At 38.7% G+C, this 18873-nt stretch overlaps 1 protein-coding gene across 1 annotated transcript in view; it reads right to left on the minus strand.

The window, feature by feature from the left end:
• Window positions 1–18873, minus strand: part of LOC128664476 (stimulated by retinoic acid gene 6 protein-like) — a 130182-nt gene that overhangs the window by 86213 nt on the left and 25096 nt on the right. Inside the window, exons 3-8 of the mRNA XM_053719301.1 lie at window positions 15811–15908; window positions 14929–15068; window positions 14558–14678; window positions 12505–12553; window positions 11975–12097; window positions 9212–9285 (exon numbers count right to left, since the gene is read on the minus strand). Of these exons, the coding sequence (XP_053575276.1) occupies window positions 9212–9285; window positions 11975–12097; window positions 12505–12553; window positions 14558–14678; window positions 14929–15068; window positions 15811–15908 (605 nt within the window). The remainder of the gene's footprint in view (window positions 1–9211; window positions 9286–11974; window positions 12098–12504; window positions 12554–14557; window positions 14679–14928; window positions 15069–15810; window positions 15909–18873) is intronic.

Below are 18873 nucleotides of genomic sequence, written 5' to 3' on the forward strand. Positions count from 1 at the left end.
CAAGCTCTCAGCTAAGATTAAAAGCAAAAATGGAAAAGATAGTTACTGCATCTGGCCAAAAGGATAAGCCCAGGTACCACGTCAAGGTGGGTGAACATAATACCCTTTGTTTTTATATTTGCTTTTAATAAATATATGTCAATATATATGGAAGCCTGAGCCTGACTCGTCCTTTCGGGCCACTTGGATTCTCCTGTATCCTGTTTTCCGGTGTCCGGATCAGTGTTGCTCAGCCACTGTGAGTCCCCAGCTCGCAAAAATTAGCACATTTGGTGCTGCCCTCCTTGGGCCCGATCCGATATGCAGCGTCGCCCGCAAAAGCCGGCGACGCCAAATTTTGCGCGGGTTTGGTATCACATATACGGCGTAACATAGAAGTTACGCTCGTATATTTCTGCCTTCGGCCGTAGTTTTTTGGCCCATAGACAGGTATACCAAACCCACGCAGTTTGGTATCCAATATACACCATTTTCACCTCGCCACAAATTGCAGGCGTAGTAAGCCTTACGCTGAGTATTGGAGCCCCGTAACTCCCTTAACTGCCTGCAAAATAAAACCTAACGCATGCGCAATGTCTATCTACCTGTCAACCGCAATCCCCCGCCGCAATCCCTAATAAAGTGTTTAACCCCTAAACCGCCACTCCCGGACCCCGCCGCCAGCTACATTAAATGTCTAACCCCCTAATGTGATCCCCCTACACCGCCGCCACCTATATTAAAATTATTACCCCCTAATGTGAGCCCCCTACCCCGCCGCCACCTATTTTAACTACATTACCCCCTAATGTGAGCCCCTTACCTCACCGACAGCTATATTAAAATTATTAACCCCTAATCTAATCCCCCTACCCCGCCGTCACCTACATTAAAATGATAACCCCCTAATGTGAGCCCCCTACCCCGCCGTCACCTATATTAAAATTATTAACCCCTAATCTAATCCCCCTACCCCACCGTCACCTACATTAAAATGATAACCCCCTAATGTGAGCCCCCTACCCCGCTGCCACCTATATTAAAATTATTAACCCCTAATCTAATCCCCCTACCCCGCTGCCACCTACATTAAAATGATAACCCCCTAATGTGAGCCCCCTACCCCGCCGCAACCTATATTAAAATGATTAACCCCTAATCTAATCCCCCTACCCCGCCGCCACCTACATTAAAATGATAACCCTCTAATGTAAGCCCCTACCCTGCCGCCACCTACATTAAAATGATAACCCCCTAATGTGAGCCCATACCCCGCCGCCACCTACATTAACTATATTACCCCCTAATATGATCCGCCTACACCGCCGCCACCTATATTAAATTTATTAACCCCTAATCTAATCCCCCTACACCGCCGCCACCTATATTAAAATTATTAACCCCTAATCTAATCCTCCTACACCGCCGCCACCTATATTAAAATTATTAACCCCTAATCTAATCCCCCTACCCCACCGTCACCTACATTAAAATGATAACCCCCTAATGTGAGCCCCCTACCCCGCTGCCACCTATATTAAAATTATTAACCCCTAATCTAATCCCCCTACCCCGCTGCCATCTACATTAAAATGATAACCCCCTAATGTGAGCCCCCTACCCCGCCGCAACCTATATTAAAATTATTAACCCCTAATCTAATCCCCCTACCCCGCCGCCACCTACATTAAAATGATAACCCTCTAATGTAAGCCCCTACCCCGCCGCCACCTACATTAAAATGATAACCCCCTAATGTGAGCCCATACCCCGCCGCCACCTACATTAACTATATTACCCCCTAATATGATCCGCCTACACCGACGCCACCTATATTAAATTTATTAACCCCTAATCTAATCCCCCTACACCGCCGCCACCTATATTAAAATTTATTAACCCCTAATCTAATCCCCCTACACCGCCGCCACCTATATTAAAATTATTAACCCCTAATCTAATCCCCCTACCCCACCGTCACCTACATTAAAATGATAACCCCCTAATGTGAGCCCCCTACCCCGCTGCCACCTATATTAAAATTATTAACCCCTAATCTAATCCCCCTACCCCGCCGCCACCTACATTAAAATGATAACCCTCTAATGTAAGCCCCTACCCCGCCGCCACCTACATTAAAATGATAACCCCCTAATGTGAGCCCATACCCCGCCGCCACCTACATTAACTATATTACCCCCTAATATGATCTGCCTACACCGCCGCCACCTATATTAAATTTATTAACCCCTAATCTAATCCCCCTACACCGCCGCCACCTATATTAAAATTATTAACCCCTAATCTAATCCCCCTACACCGCCGCCACCTATGTTAAAATTATTAACCCCTAATCTAATCCCCCTACCCCGCCCCACCTACATTAAAATGATAACCCTCTAATGTAAGCCCCTACCCCGCCGCCACCTACATTAAAATGATAACCCCCTAATGTGAGCCCCTACCCCACCGCCACCTACATTAAAATGATTAAGCCCTAATATGATCCCCCTACACCGCCGCCACCTATATTAAAATTATTAACCCCTAATCTAATCCCCCTACACCGCCGCCACCTATATTAAAATTATTAACCCCTAATCTAATCCCCCTACACCGCCGCCACCTATATTAAAATTATTAACCCCTAATCTAATCCCCCTACACCGCCGCCACCAATATTAAATATATTAATCACTAAACCTAAGTCTATCCCTAACACCCCCTAACGTAATTATTATTAAAATAAATCTAAATAATATTAACTAAATTATTCCTATTTAAATCTAAATATTTACCTATAAAATAAACCCTAAGAAAGCTACATATAATTAATAATTACATTGTAGCTATTTTAGGGTTTATATTTATTTTACAGGTAACTTGGTATTTATTTTAACTAGGTACAATAGCTATTAAATAGTTAATAACTATTTAATAGCTACCTAGTTAAAATAATTACCAAATTACCTGTAAAATAAATCCTAACCTAAGTTACAAATACACCTACACTATCAATAAATTAATTAAATAAACTACAATTATCTAAACTAAAATATAATTAAATACACTAAACTATATTACAAAAAAAACAAACACTAAATTACAAAATATAAAAAAAGATTACAAGAATTTTAAGCTAACTACACCTAATCTAAGCCCCATAATAAAATAAAAAAGCCCCCCAAAATAAAAAAATGTCCCTACCCTAAACTAAATTACAAAAGTAATCAGCTCTATTACCAGCCCTTAAAAGGGCCTTTTGTGGGGCATTGCCCCAAAGTAATCAGCTCTTTTACCTGTAAAAAAAAAAGAACAACCCCCCATTACAACCCACCACCCACACACCCCTACTCTAAATACCACCCTATCCCCCCTTAAAAAACCCTAAGTCTAACCCCCAAGTGGTCCTTACCTGTCCTGAAGACCGGCGGAGAAGGTCCTGTTCCAGGCGGAGAAGTCTTCTTCCAGGCGATGCAGGAACTGAAGATCGGCGATGCTGGAACTGAAGACTGGAGCCATGGAGCGATACGATCTCCGCTGTACACTGAATAGGAATTCAAGGTACGCGATTAAAAATGGCGTCCCTTGAATTCCTATTGGCTGATTTGAGCCTTCAAATTCAAATCAGCCAATCGGATGAGAGCTACTTTTATTCTATTGGCTGATTTGAATAGCCAATAGAATAGGAGCTACTGTAATTCTATTGGCTGATTAGAATAGCCAATAGAATTAAAGTAGCTCTCATCCGATTGGCTGATTTTTAATCGCGTACCTTGAATTCCTATTCAGTGTACGGCGGCGATCGTAGGAAGAGGATCCTCCACGCTCCATGGCTCCGCGGTCTTCAGTTCCAGCGTTGCCGATCTTCAGTTCCTGCATCATCGGTCTTCAGTTCCAGAGAGGACGGTCTTCAGCTCCGCGGTCATCGGTCTTCAACTCCTCCGCTCCGCGCCGGCTGGTTCCTGGAAGAAGAAGTCGCTGCCTGGAAGAAGACTTCTCCGCCTGGAACAGGACCTTCTCCGCCGGTCTTCAGGACAGGTAATTATCACTTGGGGTTTAGACTTAGGTTTTTTTAAGGGTTGATTGGGTGGGTTTCAGAGTAGGGGTGTGTGGGTGGTGGGTTGTATTGGGGGGGTGGTTCTTGTTTGTTTTTTTACAGGTGAAAGAGCTGATTCCTTTTGGCAATGCCCCACAAAAGGCCCTTTTAAGGGCTGGAAATAGAGCTGATTACTTTTGTAATTTAGTTTAGGGTAGGGACATTTTTTTATTTTGGGGGGCTTTGTTATTTTATTAGGGGGCTTAGATTAGGTGTAATTAGCTTAAAATTCATGTAATCTTTTTTTATTTTTTGTAATTTAGTGTTTGTTTTTTTGTAATATAGTTTAGTGCATTTAATTATATTTTAGTTTAGATAATTGTAGTTTATTTAATTAATTTATTGATAGTGTAGGTGTGTATTTGTAACTTAGGTTACGATTTATTTTACAGGTAATTTGGTAATTATTTTAACTAGGTAGCTATTAAATAGTTATTAACTATTTAATAGCTATTGTACCTAGTTAAAATAAATACCAAGTTACCTGTAAAATAAATATAAACCCTAAAATAGCTACAATGTAATTATTAATTATATTGTAGCTATCTTAGGGTTTATTTTATAGGTAAGTATTTAGATTTAAATAGGAATAATTTAGTTAATATTATTAATATTATTTAGATTTATTTTAATAATAATTAAGTTAGGGGGTGTTAGGGTTAGACTTAGGTTTAGTGGTTAATATATTTAATATAGGTGGCGGCGGGGTAGGGGGATTAGATTAGAGGTTAATATATTAAATATAGGTGGCGGCGGTGTAGGGGGATTAGATTAGGGATTAATAAATTTAATATAGGTGGCGGCGGTGTAGGGGGATTAGATTAGGGGTTAATAAATTTAATATAGGTGGCGGCGGTGTAGGGGGATCATATTAGGGGTAATATAGTTAATGTAGGTGGCGGCGGGGTAGGGGCTCACATTAGGGGGTAATCATTTTAATGTAGCTGGCGGCAGTGTAGGGGGATCACATTAGGGGTTTAGACATTTAATATAGCTGGCGGCGGTTTAGGGGGTTAGACATTTAATGTAGCTGGCGGCGGTGTAGGGGGATTAGATTAGGGGTTAATACAGTTAATATATGTGGCGGCGGGGTAGGGGGTTCAGATTAGAGGTTAATATATATAATATAGGTAGCGGCTGTGTAGGGGGCTTAGATTAGGGGGTAATACAGTTAATATAGGTGGCGGCGGGGTCAGGGAGCGGCAGTTTAGGGGTTAATACATTTATTGTTAGGAGTGAGAGGGGGGATTGCGGATAGAGGGGTATACGGCTATTTTTGGGAGGCATGTTATGGCAGTAATGGGAGATTTTATACTTTAGTCAGTTTTTTTATGCGGCGGCAGTTTCTAAAGTGCCGTAAGTCACTGGCGACTCCAGAAATTTGTACTTACGCAGATTTCTGGACATCGCTAGTTTGTCCGACTTACGGCACTTTAGCAACTGCTGGCGCCGTATATGAGATAGCTCACTGTGCGAGCTGAAGCTACAGGCGGCGCAGGTTTCCACACTTGTGCCAAAACCTGCGCCGTATATCGGATCGCGCCCCTTGTGCGTATTATTCCTACACAGTATTTGTTTTTATGTATATCATCATTGCATTATTGCACTAGGAGGTGCCCTTTTCTTTGTGATCCTTTCACAGATTCCTTGCTATATATATACTGTATATATATATATATATATATATATATATATATATATATATATATATATATGTACACAAGAGAAAGGGATACAAAATATAATTCTTAATTGGCTAATTAGGACAGCTCCCAAAAAATAAAAAGATGGCTTAATAAACATAGAGACATATAAAAAAATCCTTAATTGGATAACTGTCACACCTGTGGAACCAGTCACATGGCCTACTAAATACCATGTGGTTGAAGTTAAAAAGCCAGTCATAGAACTTTTGATGTACAATGTTTAGAATAAGAAATGTTATTTATGCTTACCTTATAAATTCATTTATAAATTAATTTATTTCATGGTGGTGAGAGTCCACAAGGCATTACTCCTGGAAATTATACTGCTGGCCACTAGGAGTAGGCAAAGATTATCAAAACTCCAAGAGCTTGTAAAATACTTCCCACCTCACTGATAAACCAGTCTGACATATAGCCAAGCAAGAAGAAGAAGAAAGATAGGAAAGGACAAGAGCAGGAAAAAGAGAGCAAGGCAAAAAGAGGTGCACACTTTAACTACCACCAGAAAAAAAAATATATAACAAAAAATGGGAGGATCTCATGGACTCTCACCACCATGAAAGAAATGAATTTACGAGGTAAGCATAAATTATATTTTCTTTCATAAAGGTGGTGAGAGTCCACAAGCCATTACTCCTTGGAAACGTATACCCAAGCTGTGGAGTCCATGAGAAATGGGGGTGGGACAAACATTTTTTGTTTAATTATGTATATCTTTAAAACCAAATCCCTCTTTTTTTTTAACTAATGTACAAAAACTATTGCTTGAAGGATTTTGGGAAAAGCAAAAACATCAAATTGGCATATAATAAGTAAAAACTGTATAGTATTCCTAAACAGATATCATGCAACAAATATAGCAGCAGTGTATGGATATTTATAAAAAATACATACAATACTTACAAACTATAAAAAGTTTTGTTGTGTGTATATAAGTCTGTAAATGAGTCCTTAAACTGTTAGGATCTCAAGGTGGATGATGCTGCTCTCAATCAATCAGGTGCTGTAACAACTCTCAACAAAACATGTAAAACAAAAAGGGGGAAAACAGAGCGCCAAAACCACTCTAAGTGTAAATCAATAAAATAGTTTTATTACAGATCAAACGTATTTATAACACACTCACATGAAGTACCCTCAAACAAATATAAGGTATGAAACAGGCGTGTATTGCATAAAACGATAATGCAGATCCAAAATGTCCTTCTGATTACCAGCCTGTGTCCTGCAGGCTGAGACAAGTCAACTCCGTTAACAGGAACTGTGTAATCCGGCACCAGCAGATCAAGCAAGTTCTTGAAATCGCCAAGTATTAGCAATTACCACGGACTCTGTGAAGCACCCTTTGAACCGGCTAAAGGGAAACTGCTTCAAAACTGATCTCGTAGCTGGGCGTGGCCTTGACTAAAGCTGGAACAAAATTTTGAATGTAAGGAAGCTTAGCAAACTTCTTGCAAAACAAAAGTGAAAAAAAAATTTGACCCTTCAAAAAACTGGCATATAAACCCTTATCCAAACCATCCTGAAGAAACTGGCGAATTAAAGGAATTCTAAAAAAGGGCCAGCAAAAACCATGCTTTACACACCAAGAAATAAAAAAGACTCTTGCATTTACAGGATTTTTCAAAACGTGAGACAGAGGAGACCTTCCCCTGAGAGACCGAGATTATAAACCAAATCTGTATCCCTGGTAAATATTATTCAGAGCTCATGGATGTAGAACAGATTAAAAACCAAATCCCATAAAAAAGGTGAAATCAGTCTCCTAACATGAAATTGTGGAAAGGGGGCCACACCTTCAACTGACTTAGACTTGTTCTAACTTGAAAATGGTTTCCAGGAAGATCTGGAAGAGCCTTATTTCTGAGAGGACGAGGAGGACGTTTGGTTCCAAAAATGATGAAAGGAACAAAAATAGTTAGAAGCCCTGATTTTGCCCTTAGACAATTCTTGTCCTGAGGGAGAAAAGCCCTTATACCTTCAGTCACAGGAGAAATAATAGCATCCAGACCAGGGCCAAACTAACTGTTTCCCTGAAACCTATTTAATGCGTTTAAAATAACCAAAACACGCTACATAAAAAAATGTGTGTCTCAATAGTCCCCAGGCTATGATGTACAATACTAAGTGTACCTACTAATAGCCTATAGGCTAAGCGAGTGCCCACATAATACATACTTTACTAATAAGCACCCAGACTACTAGATTTACCATCTGAAGAAAAAACTGCTTCCAGTAGATAGCCAATCCAGTGCTGTACGCATGACAGCAGAGGATCTGGGTATGTGGAGTTTAACAATGATCCAACAGGAGGCTAGGGACTGGCTCCGGTGACATCTGTGGCAGGCCTGTGACTAACGCCCACTGGGTGTAATTGTGCCACTACCCAGTGCTCTATAAACTTCCCTCTGTCCAAACAGTAGCTCTCTGAGCAGAAAATGGGCCTCAAATCGGTATGAGGACCACTCTCACAAAAGAACAACTGAAGCAGCACCTCTATACTACTGCTTTACCAGTCAGGTGGGAGGGTTTTTTAGGGCTCTCGTTTTGTGAATCTTTGCCTCCTCCTATTGGCCAAGAGTATAATTCCCAGGAATAATGACTTATGGACCCCCTTTATGAAAGAAAAAGAGGATAATCTTAGAATTTGTACATATCTCTGCTAAATATAAACCCATGAACACATACTTAAAGGGACAGTCAAGTAAAAAAAAAAACTTTCATGATTCAAATAAGGCATGCAATTTTAAACAACTTTCCAATTTACTTTTATCACCAATTTTGCTTTATTCTCTTGGTATTCTTGGTTGAAAGCTAAACCTAGGAGGTCCCTATGCTAATTTCTTAGACTTGAAGGCCGCCTCTAATCTAAATGCATTTTGACAGTTTTTCACCACTAGAGGGCGTTAGTTCATGTGTTTCATATAGATAACATTGAGCTCATGCACGTGAATTTACCGAAGAGTGAGCACTGATTGGATAAAATGCAAGTCTCTCAAAAGAACTGAAATAAGGGGGCAGTCTGCAGAGGCTTAGATAAAAGGTATTTACAGAGGTAAAATGTGTATTATTATAACTGTGTTGGTTAAGCAAAAATGGGTAATGGGTAATTAAGGGATTATGTTTTAAAACAACAAAAAATCTGGTGTTGACTGTCCCTTTAAGATTCCTCTCTGCAAATAAACATTTCCTATTTAAAATGAGAGTTCTTATGAAACTGTATGGTCTCTGTAATAATAACAATAATAATTATAAAAAAATCAATTAAATATTAAATTTATAGTTAAAGAAGAAAGCTGGTGGATACTAAAGCTGTAAAGATATCTCTGGCAAACATGAGAATGAGAGCATCATTGGAAACAGAATTCCAATGTCTTACTGAAGAAGGTAAATACTATCACCCTTATCATAGAATAAAGTCACTTACCCTTCCAGTGGATGTTTCAGAAGATTTTTTACATAGTTTATCTGATGCTTAGGAAGCAAAGGTTCTTCTTCCTCCTGTTCAAAATAAAGATTAATTGATGAGTGTACTGTTCTTCAAAACATTCCATTATTATGTTTGTTATCTAAACAAGTAGCATGTGTCAATACTGCATGCAACAATAGGAACATTATATAAAACTATATAGTATTTTTTCAATTATAAATAAGTACTTCTTCAACAGTTCATTAACAAATGAACAGCCAACAGGACTGCAGCTTGGAAACAATCACTTCACTTCAAACTGAAAAGAAAAATTGGTCAAAGTAATGGTAAAATATAAACAGAGCCTTGCTCATGTACAAGGCAGGAGATCCAGAAAGTTCCTAAATGAAGATGCCAAGAACCAGAAACTCTATAATTCTAAATAACTTCCATGGAGGATTGAAGGGAATCAAATAGCTGTGTCAGTATTACACTTGAGACAATGCTCTCCATTCTGTTCAAAAAGATCCAAATTGGTTACAGTGTGGCTGGTGCAAAGATACAACAGAAATTCACACAATGTTAGCAAGATTATATATCTTCTCGGGCACAGAGATTGCCAAGATGGCAGGTTTTGTAGCCACAAACAACTTAGAAACATGCACAGAGCATTACAAAGTAGTGGATATCTTCGAATGCCTCCCACCATTAGTCCAAAAATGTGAACTTGTTTACCAACTAGAGTTAGTGATGAGATGGAAGTAGAATTATTTGATGATTGGCTTTTCTTTCATTGGAGTCTATTCCAGTCTGATAGATTTGTTTCCCATGGGTTTACGAGTTTATGCATTCACAGGTACAATAGGCTATTTTCAAAACAATTTAGAAAACTTTTTTTTTAGATTTTCTACTGCATACATTTGAGTCATTATTTTATCTCCAACATTATTCAAATAAATCAGAAAACATTTTAAGTAATTTATTAGATCTTTCCCCACAATTTTTAATTCAAGACCTTTTGCATCATAGGAACCCATTTTGTCTACTTTACCACTGCATATATTGGCCACTGCACATTTAAGCATGCCTTTTTTTTTTTTTTTTTATAATCTTTATTTATATCCAAAAAAAGAAAAAAACAAATACAGCCAACAGAAAAAAAAGACAAACAATAATCAGCACATAAAACAAATTTCCCCAAGATAGCAACAATTTTAAATCAAACCAATTACCAATTCCCAAATTAATCATTTTCCTTGTCCCTGTCCCCCTATCCTCCCATATCTATTTCCACAAATACTAACTATCCATGTAGTTCACAAAACAAAAACAAAAAAAGGGGGGGGGGGAACCTCCCACAACTCTCCCACACTCCGCTCCCCCCTCCCCCCTCAGCACTCCTCCATCATCTCCTGTGCTACCTCAAGTTATCTTTAGATTGATAATTTGCTCTATATAGAGTACCGTACCCTCACTTTGACAGCAAGCGAACTCTCTCCATATCTTGAGAAAAGAATTTCCTCTTCCCCCACTCAACTTAGACTCAAAGGCTGCCTTAATCATTGAGTCAAGCAGAAGATTTTTCACTTCCCTCATAGAGGGGGTTTTAGAAGTTATCCAGTATTTTAAGATAAGTGTCCTCACAATTATTATTACCGTACGTATAAAGTTTGCTAAATTTCCTCAAGAGTTATGGCCGACCAAAAAGAGGATAGAGTCCCCTTCCAAGTAAATCCTCAATTTCCCTATTAAGGAGAGATAATACTCTAGCTTCGCCCAAAATTGTTTAAGCTTGGGACAGTCCCATAACAGATGACCCAAATTAGGATCTTGGAAAGAGCATTTAGGACAAACATTAGTCACTTCTTTATTCCATTTAGCCACGCCACCCTAAGCATGCCTTTTTATTTATTTATTTTGGGGGGGCTCATGTTCATTTCACATAATTGAATTGTTTCACTAAAATGTTAAAATAGTCAGCAACTCACACTTTTAAAGGGACAGTCGAAACCATATTTTTTTGTTGTTTGAAAAGATAGATAAACCCTTTATTACCCATTCCCTAGTTTTGCATAACCAGCACTGTTATATTAATATACTTTTTTACCTCTGTGATTAACTTGCATCTAAGCATCTTCTGACAGCCCCCTGATCACATGACATTTTATTTATTATCTATTGACTTTCATTTTAGCCAATTAGTGCAATGTCTGCCGCAAGCCACAGGCGTGATCACAATGTTATCTATATGGTTTACATGAACTAGCTCTCCCCTGTTGTGAAAAGCAAATAAAAAAGCATGTGATAAGAGGCAGCCTTCAAGGGCTTAGAAATTATCATATGAGCATTCCTAGGTTTAGCTTTCAACTAAGAATACCAAGAGAACAAAGCAAAACTGGTGATAAAAGTAAATTGGAAAGTTTAAAATTGCATGCCCTATTTGAAACATGAAAGATTTTTTTTTTTGGACTTGACTGTCCCTTTAAACCATAAAAAATGTTTATCAGTAAAAAAATAAAATAATCAGAATCACAATTGCAATCAAGGGATTGAAATGATAAAAAGGTTAAAGTTAGCATAAAACTATGAAAAAATCCCTGTAATGAAACCAACAAGGTAGTCATCAGGAATGGATGAATTTCTCTTTCCCATTGGCTGCTTATTTTCTACTTCCATTTTGTACTACACAAAACCTGTGAAAACTTTGCATATAAGATTTTGTGTGCTGGTATTCCAGATGTTTCAAAATTGTCCCATAATGTAACATACTGTCAGCTTTACCTGTATTTCCTTAGATCTGTAATAAGCAATTCCTGTTTCAACCAATGTGTGCAGAAACTTTCCCATTAGAAACAAGCAGCAAGCCAGAGACGGGACTGGGACAAAGATGATGGAGATAGAGACCTAAATATTGACAACAAATTTAAAGATTTAGGATCAAACTGTCCATCCATTTTATATTCCTAACAATCACTTTGCTGACTCATTATTGAACAGGATTATATATATTATATTTGTGTAACTCTCTGTCTAACAATTCGATTTCACAAAAAAATTGTAATTCTACTAGATGTTGCAAAATCATATTGATTGAATCACATATAGTTCTATTACAATCTGTCCAAAGATTATTTTTTTAAAACAAAATTTCTGAAGTAAACATCCAAATTTGTTTTAGGAAAACTGTAAGCTTTCAAAATTGTTAATTTTAATATAAAGGACTTGTACATTTGGATTAAAATATGATGATGATTAATAAACATAATTAAACTAGGTTTGATGTATCTTACAAAATGGCTGCCACCACTTACATTAACCATCTTCTGACATTCAAATAAATCTGCCAACTGCACACAAAACCTGAGGAAAAGTTGAACATAACATTTTAGCTATTATAAAGACTATTTTCTATAATGCATTATCTTGTAAGTACACTGCTCAAAAAAATAAAGGGAACACTTAAACAACACAATGTATCTCCAAGTCAATCACACTTCTGTGAAATCAAACTGTCCACTTAGGAAGCAACACTGAGTGACAATCAATTTCACATGCTGTTGTGCAAATGGGATAGACAACATGTGGAAATTATAGGCAATTAGCAAGACACCCCCAATAAAGGAGTGGTTCTGCAGGTGGTGACCACAGACCACTTCTCAGTTCCTATGCTTTCTGGCTGATGTTATGGTCACTTTTGAATGCTGGTGGTGCTTGCACTCTAGTGGTAGCATGAGACGGAGTCTACAACCCACACAAGTGGCTCAGGTAGTGCAGCTCATCCAGGATGGCACATCAGTGCGAGCTGTGGCAAGAAGGATTGCTGTGTCTGTCAGCGTAGTGTCCAGAGCATGGAGGCGCTACCAGGAGACAGGCCAGTACATCAGGAGACGTGGAGGAGGCCGTAGGAGGGCAACAACCCAGCAGCAGGACCGCTACCTCCGCCTTTGTGCAAGGAGGAACAGGAGGAGCACTGCCAGAGCCCTGCAAAATGACCTCCAGCAGGCCACAAATGTGCATGTGTCTGCTCAAACGGTCAGAAACAGACTCCATGAGGGTGGTATGAGGACCCAACGTCAACAGGTGGGGGTTGTGCTTACAGTCCAACACCGTGCAGGACGTTTGACATTTGCCAGAGAACACCAAGATTGGCAAATTCGCCACTGGCGCCCTGTGCTCTTCACAGATGAAAGCAGGGGCACACTGAGCACATTTGACAGACGTGACAGTCTGGAGACGCCGTGGAGAACGTTCTGCTGCCTGCAACATCCTCCAGCATGGCCAGTTTGGCAGTGGGTCAGTAATGGTGTGGGGTGGCATTTCTTTGAGGGGCCGAACAGCCCTCCATGTGCTCGCCAGAGGTAGCCTGACTGCCATTAGGTATCAAGATGAGATCCTCAGACCCCTTGTGAGACCATATGCTGGTGCGGTTGGCCCTGGGTTCCTCCTAATGCAAGACAATGCTAGACCTCATGTGGCTGGAGTGTGTCAGCAGTTCCTGCAAGACGAAGGCATTGATGCTATGGACTGGCCCTCCCGTTCCCCAGACCTGAATCCAATTGAGCACATCTGGGACATCATGTCTCGCTCCATCCACCAACTTCACTTTGCACCACAGACTGTCCAGGAGTTGGTGGATGCTTTAGTCCAGGTCTGGGAGGAGATCCCTCAGGAGACCATCCGCCACCTCATCAGGAGCATGCACAGGCGTTGTAGGGAGGTCATACAGGCACGTGGAGGCCACACACACTACTGAGCCTCATTTTGACTTGTTTTAAGGACATTACATCAAAGTTGGATCTGCCTGTAGTGTGTTTTTCCACTTTAATTTTGAGTGTGACTCCAAATCCAGACCTCCATGGGTTGAAAATTTTGATTTCCATTTTTTAATTTTTGTGTGATTTTGTTGTCAGCACATTCAACTATGTAAAGAACAAAGTATTTAATTAGAATATTTTATTCATTCAGATCTAGGATGTGTTATTTTAGTGTTCCCTTTATTTTTTTGAGCAGTGTATAATACAATGATACAAATGGAAACGTGAAGATAAATAGGCTAATGAATACATCCTATAAAAAATGCTAACAGTGAAACTATATATATATAACCAGCACACTTTCTTATCTAGGGTGCGTAAAACTACCATACTGGGCTAAATTCACTGAAATCAACTTCAGTCTTTACCAATTCTGATTTTAGTCTATGAAATGTATGAGCTAAATTATCAAGAGATGAGTGCTCTTTAGATGGTGTTCGTTATCTAACCCATATTCTTAAATCAAACATTTAATATTCCAAATTGTACAATTATTGGATATGGAAATTATGATATTTTTGCTGATACAGGAGAGGAACTTCTATATTACCAGCATAAAGCATATGAAAATCCCAAAACTGAGCCAATGACTCTGTGACTTGTTGACAAGCAGGCGAAGAAAGGGTAATAATCCACACCAACCTCCAGAGAACAAAGGAGGGTGACCAGGACTAGAGGTAAACAGCAAGAAGAGAGAGCATTAGATGTATATTTACTGCATAGACATAAAATGGAAGGCACACTAAGGATTTAAAGTAAGGGTTGACATATGACAACTTTGATGATTTTTTCCATACTATAGTTACCATATAAGGGAGAACTATATGCGGTATAATATTGCTATAACTAGACACAAGTGAGATCCTGGTCAGATACTGTAAATGACACATTATTATAATGATAATACTCGTGCATGAGTACCTTTAGCCCAGGGAGGGGCATTAAATTTGAAGTAATTAGAATACTCATTGAAGAAGAGCAGAAATACAGTTGTAGCAGTTGCACCACATGCAGCTCCATATGACCATCTGTTTGAATAGCTGTTTAGAAAGTTCACTGGCCTAGAAAATGCAAACATTTGTGAAAAATAGGAGACAAATACATTTAAATTCAGTCATGATAAAATGATGTTATGGTAGATGTATCAGTAAACAGGCAGGTGAAGATATTTATGTCCTATCTGAGCATATACATGATGTAATAACCCAAAAGCCCCATAATCCTAACTTCCTTCTGAACATATTCATTCATATGATATGTATAGTGCAAGCTGCTCTTATGTACTGTTATGTAGTGAAGCAGGAACACTACTAAAATATAAATATCTTGCCTAATAAGAATAAAGATGAGGCAGTTTCTAATCATAAATAATGATTGAACTATTGGATAAGTGACAGAGGCCCACTGATTTGTTTTCAAATTATAAGACATTACAATTACTGCATTAAACCCCATTTATTAGTTTCAAACTGCCATTAACTCATCATATACTTTGTGAGACATCCAATGAGGCTGAGTTGCCTATTGAGTGGTGAAGAAGAAACACGTGTAATCATTTATTTGTCTCTTATTTTATTAACTCAAGGCATTGCTATGATGCAATTATTGTCAAATTGCTAATCAATAATATGTAAACTTTTATAATCCGTACAAAACCTATGGACAAAATGCTCTGCATTTGCAGAGCTAATACATCTGCTTCTATCACAATTACTCTTTCATATGCCACTCCCAGTTTTTAACCTCTTTCTTTGCACACAGGGTTAACTTACTGTTGATGCAGAATGGTAGGATATAACTTACACAATAAAGCCAAATCGGTTTCCAATTGGAACTTTGTCTTCACTTTTCTTATGTTTTGCACGTCGTTGCAAATAGGATAACAGAATTGTTATTAAAATCTGAGAAAAGACATTTTTTAAAATTTTTTACATGGTCAAAATAGGCTTAATGTAAAGATAGATAGATAGATAAATAGATATAGGGAGAGAGATAGATAGATATTGATTGATTGATTTATATTAGGTTAACAAGACTAATCTAGTATATTGATCCTATTTTCTGTTACAGCTATAAACCAAAAAATATATAGATCAGCTTTTCTAAAATGAATAACTAATACATTGCCCCGGTTTGAACAGTTGTAAAATGTTAACGTGATTATATTTATTCATCAATCTATCTGAGGACATCATTAAAGAATGTGGATAAAAGTATAAAAAATATGGCTATTTAAGGGCACAGAGATTTTTAGGGTTTAGAAGAAGGTTTGTTTTGGGGGTCATGAAGGGTAAAACCATTGTTGGAGTTTTTCATCAGACAAAGGGACAAGACTTTTTTTTCCTTTACAGCATAATTACATTATTCACTTGGAGCATGAACTATTTATTTTATTATTCACAGTTTAAAGATAAATACCAATCATTTATGTTTACATCATATTTATACTATTCACTCCACGCAAAAGAATATTTTTTTATCTTATCTACAGTTTAAATAATCTTTGAGGCCTATTTATCAAAGCGTCAACAATGCTGCATTCACCGGCACCAATACGCTTGCCTAACATCGTGGCCGCGCACCTGAATACGATCTCCATATTTATAAAAAATGCCGGCAAAAAGTTGCGCACCAAGTACAGGGCGATGAGCAGCTGACTGTTGTTAACTAGCAATCATCGATCTCGCTGCTATTCGGCTTTTTCCCAACTTTATTTATATCCTGTCACTAAACACCGCCACGATACTAAAATGTTTAACCCCTATCCTGCCGCTCCCGGAGCCCACCGCAACTAAATAAATGTATTAACCTCTATCCCGCCGCTCCCGGAGCTCACAGCAACTAAATAAATCTATTAACCCCTATCCCGCCACTCCCGGAGCCCACTGCAACTAAATAAATGTATTAACCCCTATCCCGCCACTCCCGGAGCCCACCGCAACTAAATAAATGTATTAAACCCTATCCCGCCGCTCCCGGACCCCGCCGCAACTGTAATACAATTATTAACCCCTAAACCCCTGGCCTCCCACATCACTAGAATTAACTAAACATATTAACCCCTAAACCACCAGCCCCCCACATCGCCATAAACTAAATTAAGCTATTAACCCCTAAACCTAACAACCCGCTAACTTTACATTAAATATTAACTCATCCCTATCTTATAATAAATTAAAACTTACCTTTAGAATTAAAATAAACTATATTAAACTATTAATTAACCTACCCTAACTATTATACTAAAATTACATTAAATTATATTAAACTATTAATTAACCTACCATAACTATTATACTGAAATTACATTAAAATAACAATTAAATTAACTATATTACCTATTTAAAAACCTAACCCTACTCAAATTATTTAAATCTACTATTAAATGTTACTAAGTTACATAAAAAACAACTAAGTTAAAAAAAATAAAAAACAACTAAGTTACAAAAAATAAAAAAACACTAAGTTACAAAAACAAACAAACCACAGTATCAAAAATAAAAAAACAATTACACCTAATCTATTAGCCCTATCAAAATAAAAAAGCCCCCCCAAATAAAAAAAACTCTAGCCTACAATAAACTACCAATGGCCCTTAAAAGGGCCTTTTGCGGGGCATTGCCCCAAAGAAATCAGCTCTTTTACCTGGAAAATAAAATACAAACACCCCCAACAGTAAAACCCACCACCCACACAACCAACCCCCCCAAATAAAACCCTATCTAAAAAACCTAAGCTCCCCATTGCCCTGAAAAGGGCATTTGTATGGGCATTGCCCTTAAAAGGGCATTTAGCTCTTTTACTTTGCCCAAAGTCCCTATTCTAAAAATAAAACCCACCCAATAAATCCTTAAAAAAAACTAACACTAATCACCGACGATCCACTTACAGTTTTCGAAGACCAGACATCCATCCTCATCCAAGCGCCCTCAGCGAAGCCGGCAGAAGTCTTTATCCAAGCGGGACAAAGTCTTCATCCAAGCGGGCAGAAGTCTTCATCCAGATGGCATCTTCTATCTTCATCCATCCAGCTCAGAGTGGCTCCATCTTCAAGACATCCTGCGCTGAGCATCCTCTTCTTCCGATGTCTGTTGAAGAATGAAGTTTCCCTTTAAATGACGTCATCCAAGATGGCGTCCCTTACATTCCGATTGGCTGATAGAATTCCAATAGGATTGAGCTTTCATCCTATTGGCTGATTGGAATAGCCAATAGAATGCAAGCTCAATCCTGTTGGCTGATTGCAACAGCCAATAGGACTTTTTCCCCTTTAATTCCTATTGGCTGATAGAATTCTATCAACTAATTGCAATGTAAGGGACGCCATCTTCTATGACGTCATTTAAAGGGAAACTTCATTCTGCAACAGACGTTGGAAGAAGAGGATGCTCCGCACCGGATGTCTTGAAGATGGAGCCGCTCTGCGCCGGATGGATGAAGACTTCTGCACGCTTGGATGAAGACTTCTGCCGGCTTCGCTGAGGACTTCTGCCGCTTGGATGAGGATGGATGTCCGGTCTTCGAAAACTGTAAGTGGATCGTCGGTGGTTAGTGTTAGGTTTATTTAAGGGTTTATTGGGTGGGTTTTATTTTTAGAGTAGGGACTTTGGGTAATGTAAAAGAGCTAAATGTAATTTTTAGGGCAATGGCCATACAAATGCCCTTTTCAGGGCAATGGGGAGCTTAGGTTTTTTTAGATAGGGTTTTATTTGGGGGGGTTGGTTGTGTGGATGGTGGGTTTTACTGTTGGGGGGGTGTTTATATTTTATTTTCCAGGTAAAAGAGCTGATTTGTTTGGGGCAATGCCCCGCAAAAGGCCCTTTTAAGGACCATTGGTAGTTTATTGTAGGCTAGGGGTTTTTATTT

Source organism: Bombina bombina, chromosome 6, assembly GCF_027579735.1.
Source record: "Bombina bombina isolate aBomBom1 chromosome 6, aBomBom1.pri, whole genome shotgun sequence".
In the NCBI taxonomy this organism is placed as follows: Eukaryota; Metazoa; Chordata; class Amphibia; order Anura; family Bombinatoridae; genus Bombina; species Bombina bombina.